The sequence below is a fragment of the Macadamia integrifolia genome, chromosome 8 (genome assembly GCF_013358625.1).
Source record: "Macadamia integrifolia cultivar HAES 741 chromosome 8, SCU_Mint_v3, whole genome shotgun sequence".
NCBI classification, from domain to species: Eukaryota; Viridiplantae; Streptophyta; class Magnoliopsida; order Proteales; family Proteaceae; genus Macadamia; species Macadamia integrifolia.
The window spans coordinates 17,232,676-17,248,583 of record NC_056564.1 but is presented as its reverse complement, the minus strand read 5'-3'; the positions used below and the strand labels follow the sequence as shown (position 1 = coordinate 17,248,583).

Sequence of the window (15,908 nt, the reverse complement as noted above, 5' to 3'; positions counted from 1 at the left end):
CTCTCATCATTAACAGCTGGGACGCTCACATACATGCTCTCACATAATCTTTCTCCTCTCTCATCATTAGCAGCGTGGTCCTTCCCTGTTGCACACTTTGACACCCATCAAAAGATATAGATTTATCTCCGAGAACCTTAAACCCACTTAATCAATGAAGTATTAGAATCAGATCCACTGTCTTTAAACCATCTGGTTTGATACTTCCTTGGGATAGAATGGAAATCTCTATTTGCAAGGAAGAGGATTAATTCAATTTGATGAAACCATCATTTCAATGCCTTTTCATTCCTAAGTAGGACCAATGGTATGCTAGGTTTCAATATCAAGTGCTTACATACCTTGTGTGCACCTTGAAAGTGCAATTATAACTATATGGAAAGAAAAAAAAAAACACTTGAGAGTAGGTAGACCAGGAAGTGCCCAATGAATATGGTATTTAGATTTATAACTTATTAAATATCTGCTAATGTGATATCATATCCCAAACTCAAAAGCATAAAAGAAACAAACCTTTTCATGTCCCAATCTCTGTAGGAGCTCACATCTTGGTTGAAACCTTCTCTTATGTTTTTGGTCGGCCAAGGAGAACATAAGTATGTTTTCCATTTTAAGTTCCAGGGATGAGACTGCTATATTATGTTGGTAGGGACTTGGAACAGACAACACAAGTTGAAAAGAATCTCAAAAACATTAAATGTTATCAGGCTTGGTAGCGCTAGCTGCCAACCGAATACATTATCATTTTCAAGTGAGTTATGTGCTTGCTCATTTTTACCAAAAAAATTAAAATAAAATTGTGCTTGCTCATAAAAGAAAAAATAATATGATTTTTTTAACATAAGGAAACTTCGGCCCATTTGATAACGTTTCTAGAAACATATTTCTGTGTTTTCCTGTTCTCAGAAACTAAGAAACGGCATAAAAATAGTTTGACAAATGTGTTATGTTCCACTTGTTTCTTGAAACAAGAACGACAAAACAACTTTCACCTATTCCGCCCGTTTCTCGAAACAAATATGGGACAAAAATTACAATTCATCCCCGATAAAACAAACTTCCTTCCCTCTCTTCTCTGTTAAACCTTCACGATAGTACCCTTAAGGAGCTCCAGAGATTCGCATACGAAGAATCACCCTTACTTCGTCTAGTGAAGAACCCTACGGCAGATTTTCCTTCCACACCATTGTGAACAGTACGGATCTCTTCGTCTTCTTCAACCTCGTGAACCCATATGGAAGATTCGCCATTGTTGCAGAGTTTCGACCAGATTTGTTGATGAGTCACCTCCAGAAATAAAGCGAAGGATATTCACCTCAAATGTGAAGAGTATACAAATTCAATGGTTGTTCTTTGAAGGTTCGGCTGCTCCTCTCACAACCGCTAATTTCTCTTTAAACGAGGTCCCCCTAATTTCTCTTTAAACCCTAGAACATAGTGCGTCTCTCATCAGGAGCGGTGATTTTGATTCTACGATTTCGACGACCAGTAGAGTTTTTGGTTGGAGCTCAGACAACAGCCACACCCTAATCGTCGTTTCCGATTCAATTCCTTTGTTTCTTTGGGTAAAAAACCCCTCTCAGCTTGAGAGGTAAGACCGAATCATCATTGTATCAAAGAACACGAATTTGGGTATGTGGTTCATTCAATTTTATTCTTCTGTGCATGCATTTCAGTTTCTGTATTAATGAAAATTATTATTTTGGGCCCTGCCAACAAGATCACGCACCTTAATATTGTACCAGGCAAAACAATGTTATTGCTGAAGAAATTTTGCACTCGAGTAAATTAGCACATTATGATTTCTGAATATTATACCTTTTCCCAACTCTTCTGTTGGCTTCACAAAATAATCAATTTTTAATCCATGGAAGGACAGGATGGTTGGATCAAATATATGGTCATTGGGTTGATATTGTCCTTAAGCCATATTCAATTAACCATATAAGTTTTGCAAAATGGTAAAATGATGTGAAGATTCCAACCATTGAATAAACAGTGGACGGTCTCAAGGCTACTTGTCAAATTTCAGACTCAAATTCAGCTATATACTCGGAATACTCCCGTTGTTTATTCACACAGATCTCCACATAAATCCATGCATTCATACGATATTTAGACCACTTGGGTGCATTTGTGCAATCTTCAATCGGTTTGAAACCTGACATGTGAGCAAGAGATCTAGGGTCTACCTCTCCCCAAAATTTGAGTTCATCTAGGACGCTGAATGGCAAATTTTTTGACAGACCAGATAAGCTTATTTAATCGGTCCAAACAAATAAACTTTGCCATCTATATATATGGTCTGTAAACTGCAAATAACGAACAGAGCCACCAGTAATCACATGGAAAATTAAGAAGGAAAACCAGAAGCAGAAGTACCTTCCTTAACATGACCATTTAAATTTTGACTCGCTTTTATATAGACACTCAAACTAGTGATTGAAAGTACATATTTTCAAACAAAATGAAGCATCACAGTAGGAACCTTCGGAATTTTGATTTATCAAGCACAACAAAAGGCCAAGGCTAGAGATGCAGAAGATTAATAACTCAACTCCCTTATCCCAACTAAATAGGGTAAATGCAGATGGTTATCTATCAGGAAAAAAATAAATTAACTATTTTTAGAGTAAGTTTACATTACCATCCATGAAAAGAATCATACCTGCTTAAAGCTGAAAACCCTCCATGTATCAAGTCTATCCATTGTCAATTCCACAGGACCCAGTTCCTTTCTTCAAACCTTGATGAATTTTGATTCATCAACAAAAGCAGAAGGCATCCTCTGAACAAACAAATTAATGGTGGTTTAGACTCTCCTTCTCATTCACAAAAAAGCCACAAAGTCCCCTGCAGTCTCATTCCCACTCGATCGTTGATGGAGGTTTTGACGTAATGTCTTGTACAACTCGGTTTACACCCCTAACACTATTGCAAATCTTTCGGGCCACATCATCAAGGAATTTGTGCTCAAAATAGTACCTAAAAATGTTCCAATTTCAGGAACAAATAAAAAGAAATGAATTAGTGAACACAGTATTAATACCCACACCAATACATGAACGGACTGGCAGATTAAAGAACTTATGACACTTCCTTGTTCATCATAGAACGCATTGAACTTATGACACTTCCTTGTTCATCATAGAACACATTTTCTTCTAACGAAAAGTGTTTAGTATGCAGAATTTATATCTCAACCATGTACCAATAATAACTGAATGCACAACAGCATTCTATAGGTAACTAAAACTAAAAGGCTGAAAGAATTGAAGGAGCTCCTTCGTTCATCATAAGATTCTTTTTCTATTTCTCGATGAGGATTTATTAGACAGGATTGATAGTTCAGTAATAGAGTACGGTGTGGAATACTGCAGTATGTATGATGTTTGTGCATTTCTAAGGAATCAACCCTAGACAATCATCGTTTACACCCCCCCCCCCCCCAACTGCCCCAAAAAGAAAACTACTTCACCACCATCACCGACTTTCGAAGGTAAAGGCCATAAGAATTTATTTAATATAAACAAGCCAAACAAATGCTGGATCATGACCCCTTCAGCAGCAATAAAATGAGACTGATTGTGAAGACAAAGTTATGAGAAATCGATTGATTTCTGCAATACCACAAACTTCAACTTCAAAATAAATATTCACTTAGGCAACGGATAGTAAAGTTTTCATTCCTCTTTTCTGTTACAGGAAAATAGAGGGAGGTAGTATGAATTCTTTGCAAAGTATGGACATTTTATAACTAGTTGAAACTTTGGCCAACAAAACAGTATTGCTTCCCAAGACATTTCCCAATAACTTGAGGCTTTCAGTTTTGAACTGTTAGTCTCAACAGTTTCTTTTTGAAATTGAGCACCGGCATGGATCACATTGATCAAACTGGTCATGAATATGTAGTACCATCAATCCTTCCACTGTTTCAGATCTTGCTTTACTAAGGCACCAGCTAGAAGTTCTCCATAAGTTAACCGACAATCAGAAGAAAGACGTGAACACAAGAACCAACTATTAGGCAACAAACACTCCCAAGAAAGATGCACAAGCAAGAATGCATCAACTAACAGATAGAAACTCAAACATAACAAACATCATGTAAAGTTGTAAAGCAAAATAGTGCAATAAGAATTTCACTCATTCTCGATCACTAGACTGAAAAGAAACTCAAAATAGAAAAAAAAAAATTCAGGAACTATTTATGAGTTCCCATTTTCCCTTTGTAGCCCATCAGAACCTTTTCCTTTTTCTGCCACCCTTTCCCTATCATTTATTTGACACCTAATCTCTCTATTGTTCTTGTCACGTCCTCCCGAAGCTATCAAACTCCGACCCCACTAAATGATACAAGCGCTTCCTTTTGTTCTAGTCATGTCCTCTTGAATCTATCATTTCCCAGTCCGCTCAATGGTAGAAATATGGTAACACTTCAAGTGACTCCTGAGGTTAACTCTAGAAACTGCACTTAGAGGGCGAAACATCCCAAAGTTGACCGACATTTCCCATTTAACTTAAAGTTCCAACGAGAAAGCTGTAACATGGGTCAAGACATACTGAGAGGATGTCTTAGTAAGGTACACAGAAAAGGGGGAAAAAAAGGCTCTTTTTTTTGGGGGGGGGAGGGGGTGGTGGGGTGTGGTGGGGGGGCTAGTACTTCCACAATCAAAAACCCCATAAAGCAACTGCTAGCAGAGAACTAGGTCAAATTCTGAAGAACATAAAGGATACACCAGAGTTCAAAAGAATAGGGAAAACTAGTACTACTATGCACAAAAAAAAAAATCAAAAGTTAAAAAAATTCTCACCAATCTGCTGTCATTCCATCCTGGCTTGTAACAGCTCTGAGAGCAACAACATGAGAGTGTGTCCTCTGATCACCTTGAACCCCAACTGATCTTATTGGCAGAAATACTGCAAAAGCTTGCCATATTGAATCGTACAGCCCAGCTTCTTTAATTGACTGAATGAAGATTTCATCAACCTGGAGAGACATTCTGAAAATATAAATAACCAGAAAATGGCCTAATATCCCTCTATAAAACACTAAACAAACCTGACGGAGGATCTCTAGGGCATTTCCTTGAGTAACATCACCCAAGACTCGTACTGCAAGGCCAGGCCCCGGGAAAGGATGCCTCTTCAGAAATGCTTCAGGAACATTCAAGATGCTCCCCATTTCCCGAACCTTTCAACAAGCAGTATCAAACAATAGTTAGCGCAAACAGAAGAATCAGTTACATACTTACATGAATAAATGTGACAAGAGAAAGTAGATCCCCAACCTCATCCTTAAATAGAAGCTTAAGTGGTTCAATGAGTTCCAGTTTCATGTCCTTAGGAAGCCCCCCAACATTATGGTGGCTCTTGATTGTGTGAGAATGGTTTCTTCCACTTCCAGGAGGTGGGCATGATTCAATAACATCCGGATACAAGGTCCCTTGAACCAAGAAAACAGGCTTCTTTCCTAATTTATGCTCCAAATCTTGGGCAAAATCATCAAAAACGCAGATGAATTCTCTTCCAATTATTTTCCTTTTGGCCTCAGGGTCTACGACACCTTTGAGCTTGCTAAGAAATTGCTCTGTTGCATCAACACAAGTAACAGGTAGATGAAGATCCCTTTCAAAGGTTTCCATCACACGCTCTCTTTCCTTGTACCTACATGGGAAAACAAAGACAATGTGATAAGAATTCGATCAACGACACACCAAGAGGGAATGGGACCAAAGTCCAGAAACTTGCAGGCATTCAAATACAAAGTTACTCTGTCCATATATGCTGATATTTCCAATGACTATAATAGAAATATGAATACTGTCAACTTTTCCTCACGAGGGTTTGCAAGCTCACCTCATTAGGCCATTGTCAACAAAAACGCAGTGAAGCCTATCACCTATTGCCTTATGAACCAGAGTAGCTGCAACAGTGGAATCTACACCCCCAGATAATGCACATATAACATGATCTTCAGAACCCACCATAGCTTTGATCACTTTAATTTCTTCTTCCATTACATCTTGCATGTTCCAATCAGCAGTTATTCCACATACATTGAAAAGGAAGTGGCGTAGTGTTTCCATCCCTTCCGGGGAATGTGTCACCTATAAAGGGTCAACTAGTATGACTGTCTATGATGAAACAGTGAACAATGGGACATTATCGAAACACCAAGCAATGAACTAAATCACCAATAGATAATCAAATAGTGAGTAAATAAATGAGAAAAGCAAGGAGACATGGACGCTAATAACCCATACCATGTCTCACTCAACTGCTGTGATGCATACTCTGTACTATTCGTTAGCAGTATGTTAGCTGTGTATGATAGCTGTTACTGTCACCTTGTATAGTCCTTCCTTCTATATTTTAACCCTTCTAAATGAATATACCACACAGTGTTTTACAAAAGTTTAAATGGTACCAGAGCCACTGTGATAGCTTCTGTCATTGCCTGAGATCTCCCAAAACACATGCAATTTCTCCTGGTGCTTCCGCTGCCTGAAATCAATCCACGCCCTTTGTGATTCTGAGCACCTTTGCTGCACTTCCAATATCCCTGCTCTTCTCATCATTTCTGCCCTTATCTGTAGCCTCCCTGTACTCTGTGACATTCCTGCCTTTGTTCCTGGCTGTGGCATCCGAGCTCAGCTTGCGATCTGCACATGTGCGTCTTGCCCCCGGTTGCTACTCTCAATGGTGCTTAATACTCCTGCCCCCTGTCTGCACCATCTGCTCCCATCACCGTGCATCATCAACTGCAGCCCTGCAACTCCACCCGTAGACCACCTCATCACCAGAAACCAAACCCCCTTCCTGCACGAAACCCACCCCTTCCCGTAAGCTCCTTCCCTCCTTTGTTAATGGCACACCCCACACCCCACACCCCCTGGCAGTTGTAGACCTACCATGTACAAATCCTTTCTTCTACATTTAAGCCCTTATAAGTGAATATACTACACAGTATCTACTCAAAGTTTACAATATGAACACATTGATAAGTCAGTCAGGTTAGATGCTACAAAATGAAGTTTCATCATAAACCACTCAAAACAATCCGGCAAGCAAAGCCACAATTTTATTATCTACAACCATTTCTTCTTTATCCGTATTAATGCGTTACTGAAGCAAATATGTTATCCAATGATCCATATCCGTAAACTCAATTCATAAATTTAAAGCACAAACCAAAACCAAAAATAAAGGAAAAGGTGTCAATATTACAAAGAAACCCATTGAAATCCCCCTATTGAATGAATTAACGAATCAATCAATTGGAGAGTAAAACAACAAGAACAGAAAACAAGCCTATTTACCTCAGGGTGATACTGAAGCCCATAAAACCTTTTCAATAGATTCTGGATCGCTGCAACGGAGCCTTGCTGACTCCTGGCTACAACTGAAAACTCATCAGGTAACTTAGCAACCTCGTCGCCATGGCTCATCCAAACACTTTGCTTATCGCCGACGGCTTTAGAACCAAACAATCCGCAAGCCCTCTCTACAGTAATCTCCATCCTCCCATACTCCTGCTTCTCTCCAATCCTGACTTCTCCGCCAAGCTTCTGCACAATTAGTTGCAGACCATAACAAATACCCAAAACGAATATATTATTCGCCTCAACGTACTCGATGAATCCAGGCGGAAAGGAAGGCGCACCATTGGTGTGAACAGAGTGAGGGCCACCGGAAAGAATTATAACACGAGGGTTGAGTTCAGTGATGGATTTGAGAGGAGAAGTGCCGGAGATGCAGAGGGAGAAGATGGAGAGTTTTCTGATTCTACGAGTAATGAGATGGGTGTATTGAGAACCAAAATCCATGATCAGAACCAGGTTCGATGTCATGTTTTGGGGTTCCATGGTTGCTGTTCTCCTCTCTCTCTCTCTCTTCTGCAACTGTTAGCTTACGCCGTAAAGAGGTTGGAGTGACGATATAACGAGTGGAGGGTATTACACTGTTACTAATACTCTAATAGAGTATAGGGAACCTTGCTAATAAACTAACAGCAACTAGGGTTTTGGCAGAAAAAAACAAAAAAACTAGGGTTTTAGCTTTGGCGGGAAGAGAGACCTGAGTCTTGTAAAGTGGAATATGGTTTGAGAAGTATAGGGATTCGGATCTCTTAAGAGTAAAGGAGTAAGAAAAACTTGTTAACTAATTTAGCAGCGCATAGTTTCAGTTATTAATAAAAATACTCAATGTCAAATCAATTTTGTTTTTGCAAAACTATTGAGTCAAAGCACCAATAGGGACACCGGATCAGGTGATTGACACAGTGGGTGTTAGCTTATCGTAAACCGACAGTATACTTAATTTTTTTCTTATTAAAAATACCTGATTTTATTCTACCAGAAAAAACCCTGATTTTACATTTTGATTAGATTTGTAAATTCAAACTTGATTTTAGTTATTTTTACTAACTACAATTTTAAGTGAAAAAAACCTAAAAATAGATAGTCATGTGATTTTCCAAAAAATGTACTCAGACTTGTGTCTTCTCCCATGCCGGAGTGCACTTAGCCCATATCGGACGGCTGACAGCACCAGTCATGTAAACCTGGCAGTCGAATGCACACTTATCCCCAATGACATTTTTTTTTTTTAAGTAAATCCGCTATTTCAATTTTCAGATCAGCAAACCAAGTGCACCCAAATGTCAAATTCAATAAATTTGGTCCCATTTTATAAAGTGTACACAAAATGTTCGACAAATTTTCCATAGACACCTGTTGTCATTCGAAATTCTAGTACATGCATAACCTCAAGCCATAGATTAAAAACCCATGGTGGAATCACTACCAGAGATGTAACTTCTTGGACAGGGCTACTATAAACTACTAATAGCTTCGCTGGGAATAGAAGCTCATAAAATGGTATTGAGATTTGAGACGTTTAAACTATTGCTTGTAACGAGAGTAGAAGCCAAAATTGTGAGATGTGTAGAAACGCAACCTTAAAACGATACAAAAGATAATGGAGAAAAAAAGAACAAACAATGCACACAGGTTTACGAGGTTCGGCAAGATTGCCTACGTCCTCGGTGAGATGAGATCCTGCTTCACTATCAATGGAGAATAGAGTTACAACGCTCGTCCTCATACCTTTCAGTATTGCTTGCATTACAGAGAAAGAAAACCTAAAAAACCCTAATCCAAAAAGTACAAAACTACCCTCAAATAAAAAATTCGAGCGGGGCGCAGCCCTCCGACACCCCCGCTATGCAGGGGGCCTCCTGCCCCCTTACAACCCCACAGCTTGCCAACCAGCTAGCGGGACAGCTGTCCTGCTTGTCGATGCGCGTGCACACCAGTACTCCCTATATTAAACTATGACGAAATACAAGACCTTGTACACCAACATGATGCTCTTGCCTCAATTCACTCTGTTGGTGCAATGTGTTGGGAATGCATGAATTTGGGAAGTCATCGCTTCGTAATCAAACATGGGTTTGGCTTAGAAGCTTGCTTTTATTGCTACCCGCCATCAGGTAGAGACCTTGGAGCAGAGTGGAGCTGTTTATAGAAAGAGATATTCAATCCATATGTCAGTTAAGAAACATGATGGTATGTTATGATCCCATATCAATAAAACCAAGAACCATTTTGATAACTTTTCTAGTCTCTGTTTAACCTACTTGTCTGGTCCAGTCCAGTCCCTGGTAAGACTATAATCAGATCTTCTTCTGCCATTTCTTAAGAGGTCATTAATAGCCAAATTGACATCAAAGTAACTCTTGAGCTTCTTAGTGCTTTGTAGTTTTTCAGTTTTTAAATTAATTAATGTACTTGGTAATTATTTGAAACGTATCTTCTAATGAGTCATATGAGGTTGTCTTAACTCTTAATTAGTAACATTAATTCCCTTTCCATCCCATATTAATAACAGTAAGAATAAAACAAACTTTTGGAACTCCTACCATTGCTAACTTCACATTACCAGGATATAATATCTGTGACTTCTGTTCCCGTCTCTTTCTTAACCATATCACTCACTCTCTCTCATCCCCTTTTATTTTCCCTTTGGGTGTCAAGAGAGAACTCTCTTTCTCTCTCTATCTCAATATGAAGGGAGGAATCCTAGAAGTGCTTCTTGTCAATGCTGAGGGCATCAAACACACAAATCTCATTGGTACTCTCTCTCTCTCTCTCTCTCTCTCTCTCTCTCTGTGTTTAGTGATTTTAACTTGTGGGTACTGTTATAGGAAAACCAAGATACTATGTCATACTACAATGTGGTGACCAGACGCATAAGAGTAAAACATCAGTAGGTCAGTTTTTCTCTTCTTGAGGTGTTTGTGCAAATTTATCCAAAGCCATGGCTATGTTGTTATGCTAATATGTTTTGACTAAACTGATAATGGAGTTTGTTGGTGTAGGTAAAAATGAAAAATCATTCTGGAATGAGAAATTCAAATTCAAATTCTCATTTTTGGAATGGCGAAAGCTGTCTTACCTTAAGTTAAGAATCATGGATAAAGAAATTTTCAGTGAGGGTGGTTTTGTTGGTGAAACCTTGTACTTAACTCTTAACTTGAAAAGCTTTTAAATTCTACTTTATATGATAAACTATTATGTTAAGGGTGGGGGAGAGCTTTCTTATCAGAAAGAATTCTCACAATACATGAATTTTTATTTTTATTTTATTTTTAATGCAGAGTTCATCTTGGAGGGATACTAACTGAAGGAAATGACAAGGGATTCATAGAAGTGCAACCAAGTTTATATAATGTTGTGCTTGAAGATGATACTTACAAAGGAGAAATCAAAATTGGCTTTAAATTCACAGCAAATGTATGCATTTCTGTTTTTCAAATCTGTTTATGCATGGATTTATGTCAGCCCTTTGAATTTAGAATTAAACAAAACTCAGCTCTGATGATCTCTTAATCTACAGGTAGAAGTGCAAAAGAAAACAAGAGTATGTACTGAGCTGAACAAGCAAAAACCAGAGTCAATATATGGAACACTCTTCAGTTTTTGGAGAATTCCTTGGTTGAAATTTTTCTTTCCCTATAAGAAAACATCTTCTATGGATGACCAGAAACTGTTTTAGAATGACCATTTCTTTGTCTTAAGTATTCAAGAATGAATGTGATGACAGTTCTGTTCAATTAAAATGTTTCATGATCTAGCTTTCCTTTAATGGTTATTTAAACAAATTTTATAGAAGAAAATGTTTCTTTGGAATACAATCCTTTACTAGTACCAAAGTAATAATAGGTATCTGGCTAGCAACTTTAGATTAAAGTCTGTAATTTTTTTTTTTTTTTGGTGAATAATAATTCATTACCAAAATACTGAAAAATAAATAAATAAATAAATAAAAATATTACATTATACAAGGACCTGCCTTTATAGAGGGGAAGCAATGGCCTGAAGAAGATATAGGGAGAGACCCCAACAGTCTATAATTATCCTATTTCTAGGGGTATCAGCACACTTAGAGGGGGACCGCATCAATCTTGGCTTTGACATCAAATAGGATGGAATTTCAAATTTGCTAAAATGATCTAGACTTAGAGGTCCATTTACGAAGGTTGCACTCTAACAAGATTTGATAGATAGCAGCACCAAAAGTCAATATATCCACCTCATCACAACAAGTTTTCCTTGCAAATGACTTGTATCCACCAAATCCATTCTCTTATCAAAATACGGAATTCTTCCTCTACTAGGCCAACATTTGGAAAAGATGTGTTTCCAAACAGAGGAAGTGAATGAGTAGGCAAAGAATAGATGATCTACATTTTCAAAAGCGTTTCTACAGAGGCAGCAGCTATGAGGCATTAAGACCAAGCGGTCAAAAAGAAAATATCACGTTGGGAGACAGCGGAGGGAAGTTCTCAAAACAATGAAACTGTGGCAAGGGATGTGCCTCTGGAACCAAACCATTGAATTCCTACAATGCATATAAATCTATTTCACATCTTCCTCCATATGATTAGACTATCACACAAAATTCATCAATAATACCAAGAACCCCCCACTACCTGTTTCTTCCATGACTGCATATTAAGAAAAAATAGCAAACCAGTGCACAAGGCTTCCGTTACTATAAGGTCTGGGAGGGATAAGTGTGCGCAACCTTACCCCCTGTTTCGCAGAAGAAACTGTTTCCAAGTAAAATAATTACGAGGACAATAGGGTACTCAAATTTTCAAAACAGATGTATTATTTGTGTAGCCTTCAAAGCTTTAAAGTTTATTCTCTCTCTCTCTCTAAATGATGTTACTCCACATTAATGGTGCTCATTAAAAGAAAGCGTTTAGAAACATCCCTACAGCTACTTTGGTCACTAAGGTCTGAGAACCTTCCTTTGTGGATAAGTTTCTCAACCCATCATTGTCATGGAAGGACGGATATTTTATATTTTTAGATCTCTTTGCCTCTGCTGTTGAGAGGGTGCCCAGAGAATTGCCAATAAATAATGGGTAAGGATCATTGTTTTCAGAAGAGTAAAAGAAGTATCTAATCTGCACATATTTCCAGCCACAAGGCTGATCAGATGCAGCCTTTCAAGACTTGAAGGTGGTCACTTTGCGTTAAAATACTAGGTTAAAATTGACTCCAAACTCTCCCACCTCACGACCTCTCATAGGTATGAATCTGGACCAATACTGGGTAATGACCCTCATTTTTAGGGCGGAGCTCCTCTACTGTGCAATAAAGGTGGCATCTCAGTATTGGATCTGAGCTGCTACCTCTATTGCGAACTTGCAGAGCCGGACCCTCTTTTTATGCCATAAGGTACCCCCTCCCTTTTTTTTTGGCTGACATGGGTGTCCAAACCTTTGGCTTGACTATTCCCCCAAACACACACTAAACACATGCACCTAGTTAGAACCAGATCCTATGAGAGCCAGTGAAATTGTGGGGCTGGCCTCAAGGGGAAAAAGGGATTAGACTCAAGACGCATGTCAATTAGGCATGCTTCCTTGCCAACTGAGCTACACACTAGGGGTTTCAAAGTCCCCTGCTCATATGTCAAGTTTTGGCCCAAATGGACCTACTCTCAAACCCTTGCATAGGCGAGACCAACACTGGGTAATAGTTAACGATGGTGCTTATTTGCCTCTCAAGTTTTTGTCCAAATAGAACTGGCCAAGTGGTAGAACAAAAGTTTGAAAAAGAGGGTTCATACAAATACATGAGAATATATATTATTGAATTTGAATGGAATTTTACACAACAATTAGAATTGTTACATTCCAAAAAACAAGAGACTTGTTACGTCACTCTTCCATGCAGTATAAATAGGTGTCCAAATCAAGTAATTTACAGTAAAGTAGAAAACCCTTTCTCCTGTCTTAATTGGATTCTTTCTTGCCAATTAAGGAGGTTTAAGCCCAACCCAATAGAACCAGCCTCTTTGCCAGCAACCAGTGTTGCCACCAAAATGTAGAAAAACTAATATCCACAATGAAGAGAGAATTTCTTTAATCATTGACCCTGTCCTTTGACTGTATCGAGAAAAGATATAGTTAATGACAGAACTCAGTGTTTCAAAAGTTCAATCATAAAATCAAATCACTATGAATAAATGAAGAGATTTTCTTGTGGTATCACATGGAAATTTCACAAAATATCATCGTCCCTTTTAATTAATCTTAAAAATCTAATGACTAATCTTAATGCTTAATGGTTTGACGTGGCTAAATGAGGCCTTTAAATAAACAATTCTTAATTATCCAAGATGCAGTTTTTAATTTGTGGAGTGCTTTAACTAATTTTTTTGGTGAACACGTGTCTTTTGCAACACAAAGTCATACATATAAACAAAATGTGAAATGTGGTGGGGCCGTGGGGGTTGGTTGATTAATTAAAAGTCAACGCTTTAGCTTCCACGTATCCAACATTAAGAGATCAGATGGCTGAGATCATCAAATCGACGGTTCTGATCCTCTGCAACAGTCCTTATCAAGAACATTCCTTGCTCGGTGTATACTTCAAATGGGGATCTTCAAAGTCTCACGCTTACCTCTCTCTAAGTCAAAACAGATCTCTAAGAACATACAAAGTACTGGGAAGCACGACTAGCTCACGACTTCTCTAAATCATTTTAATTCAAAATAATCACATTTATATTATATCATTTGCAAGAGAAGGAAGACCAAATATATTTTGAGAATTATTTCTTAATTAAAGTTTATACGCTTAACGATTCCACTCTTTCACATGCCCCCCTAAGCCCTCACCTTCCGACCAAACTACCAACCACATCTTTTATATATGGCTCCACAAGCATGCAACTACCTACCATCACCATGTTCTCATTGATTCTCTATACAAAATTCACATTTTCTGTATATGAATGAATGAGTTCATCAAACACTAATATTTTTTTTTTTTTTTGACAATTTCATTCAATTAAAACTAAGAGATACAGAGTAGATAGAGGCATGAAAAACACAAGGCTTAGGTACAAAATACCGAAGGCCCAGAAATGGAATGTGACCAAGCTGCTTGACATGCCAAAGACAATAGTCTTCCAGGGTAGAAAATGGTTAAAACCAAAAGATTTCCTAACAAACTTGCTAAATAAATAACACCAAGCAAATATAATATCCTTTATCACGAGAATAAATATATCCAAAATGACCAATAGCATGGCGCATGCCAGACATAAAGTATCACAGTATGCATACAGTCCAACGCAAAGCCAATAACGGACAAAAACGACCAACATCCTATGCTTCCAAAACGTGATGGCCAACACCAAGTCAGCCAAATTGCTACAGACATAGCATACGGGACACTCAGTTATACAATCGGTTACATGACCAATACTCATAATCGGCCAATAACATATCGATGGTAGTAAAACGGTAAAAAAAAAAGATATTTTGAGTGGTAAAACAGTTCAATTCGGTATGATACGATCGATCTGTAAAGATACCGGCCGAGACATATGAGTTCCAAGTCTTCCGACACCTAAGTCTATGGCTTGAGTCGTCTTTGTTTTTAATTCCATATAAATAAATATTGAAGAAAACAAACGAAGGGAAATTTTTAAAGAATTTCAGGGTCAAGTGAAACAAATGTACCAGATAAATAATTGAAGCTTGAGCTGAGAAATCTCGTCTAATGCCATGTCTTCACACGTTCTTAAATTAATCTAGATTTCTCCAGAGATTTACTGGACTCGGTCATATTCTAAATTTCAAACACGTTAAAAGCATTAAGAAATAAGTACTATCAGATTACTCTCTATTTGGACCACATCCAAGAGCTGAGTCTCTTCCACAATACCCAAAAGTCATCTTTGTCTCTTACCTCTAAATCCATGGCTAATGCTTGCAAGCTTGGAAGTGGCCAAATGGGTCTGTGACATTTCAACATTTCAAGGCCAGAATTAAATCCAGTGATCAAATAATCACCATTTTGTATCTTCCCTTGATCATGAAAGGATGGAAATCTGCCGTTTGAAGGCTTCTGGAAAGGGGAAAAAAGGTGGCAGAGAAGGAAAAGGGGCTCAATAGGAGTTGGGAGGGAGCAGATTCAAACGGTCATTGGACACGTTTTGCAGTGGGATTTCAAATCTTGAGGACAGAAAGGTGAGGGAAACAAAGTTGGATTCTCACCTTTTATTCCTTTTGCAACGGTTGGCTCAAGTTTTCAAATACCCTGCCTTCAGCTTTTAGAGATTACTTTATCCTGCAACTCTTACCTGCAGATTCAACAGCAAATTAGATTGAGTTGTATGGTTAAAAGGCAACCAGTGATAGCTTTTCCTTAATAATTTGCTCTTCATGGTGTGAATTTTAGTTCCTCTTAGCTTGCTGAGACATTGTAGTTTGTAAATGCTTTGCAGATTTTGATCAACAAACTGAGATCCAAAGCAATTAGATGGCCTGTTTCTCAAATCCTGATGAGAGTTATGATGATCTGCGATATCATCCA

The 15,908-nt window shown here is 38.2% G+C and overlaps 2 protein-coding genes and 1 long non-coding RNA gene across 4 annotated transcripts; 1 reads left to right on the top strand and 2 right to left on the bottom strand.

The window, feature by feature from the left end:
• Window positions 1–2,393: 2,393 nt before the first annotated feature.
• Window positions 2,394–10,156, bottom strand: LOC122085800 (GMP synthase [glutamine-hydrolyzing]). Of its 2 annotated transcripts, XM_042654384.1 has the most exons (7): window positions 10,142–10,156; window positions 7,323–7,898; window positions 5,860–6,110; window positions 5,292–5,667; window positions 5,063–5,194; window positions 4,815–4,990; window positions 2,394–2,985 (listed from the first exon to the last, which is right to left on the bottom strand). In XM_042654384.1, the coding sequence occupies exons 2-7, from the start codon at window positions 7,866–7,868 to the stop codon at window positions 2,862–2,864; spliced, it is 1,605 nt and encodes a 534-aa protein (XP_042510318.1). In that variant the 5' UTR covers window positions 7,869–7,898; window positions 10,142–10,156; the 3' UTR covers window positions 2,394–2,861. The 2 variants fall into 2 exon arrangements, with proteins under 2 accessions (XP_042510318.1, XP_042510317.1); XM_042654383.1 differs by lacking the exon at window positions 10,142–10,156 and having other exon boundaries at window positions 7,323–8,094.
• On the top strand, window positions 10,071–11,061 carry LOC122086759 (elicitor-responsive protein 3). Its single transcript, XM_042655730.1, has 5 exons — window positions 10,071–10,137; window positions 10,211–10,276; window positions 10,385–10,523; window positions 10,664–10,799; window positions 10,903–11,061. Exons 1-5 carry the CDS (start codon window positions 10,071–10,073, stop codon window positions 11,059–11,061), a joined length of 567 nt encoding a protein of 188 aa, XP_042511664.1.
• A 2,081-nt stretch (window positions 11,062–13,142) lies between these two features.
• Window positions 13,143–15,902, bottom strand: LOC122087635. Its single transcript, XR_006142786.1, has 2 exons — window positions 15,590–15,902; window positions 13,143–15,440 (listed from the first exon to the last, which is right to left on the bottom strand). It is a non-coding gene; the product is annotated as an uncharacterized LOC122087635 (long non-coding RNA).
• Between the last annotated feature and the right edge of the window lie 6 nt (window positions 15,903–15,908).

What these genes read in the sequence shown, in the direction of transcription:
- LOC122085800 (XM_042654384.1), bottom strand. Translation starts at nt 7,868, where the DNA reads ATGGAACCCCAAAACATGACATCGAACCTGGTTCTGATCATGGATTTT. An exon ending in GTTGACAATGGCCTAATGAG is followed by an intron (nt 5,668 to 5,859) that starts GTGAGCTTGCAA and finishes TTTCCCATGTAG; the next exon opens with GTACAAGGAAAGAGAGCGTG. An exon ending in CCCTAGAGATCCTCCGTCAG is followed by an intron (nt 4,991 to 5,062) that starts GTTTGTTTAGTG and finishes ATGTCTCTCCAG; the next exon opens with GTTGATGAAATCTTCATTCA.
- LOC122086759 (XM_042655730.1), top strand. Translation starts at nt 10,071, where the DNA reads ATGAAGGGAGGAATCCTAGAAGTGCTTCTTGTCAATGCTGAGGGCATC. An exon ending in GGTTTTGTTGGTGAAACCTT is followed by an intron (nt 10,524 to 10,663) that starts GTACTTAACTCT and finishes TTTTTAATGCAG; the next exon opens with AGTTCATCTTGGAGGGATAC. An exon ending in GCTTTAAATTCACAGCAAAT is followed by an intron (nt 10,800 to 10,902) that starts GTATGCATTTCT and finishes CTTAATCTACAG; the next exon opens with GTAGAAGTGCAAAAGAAAAC.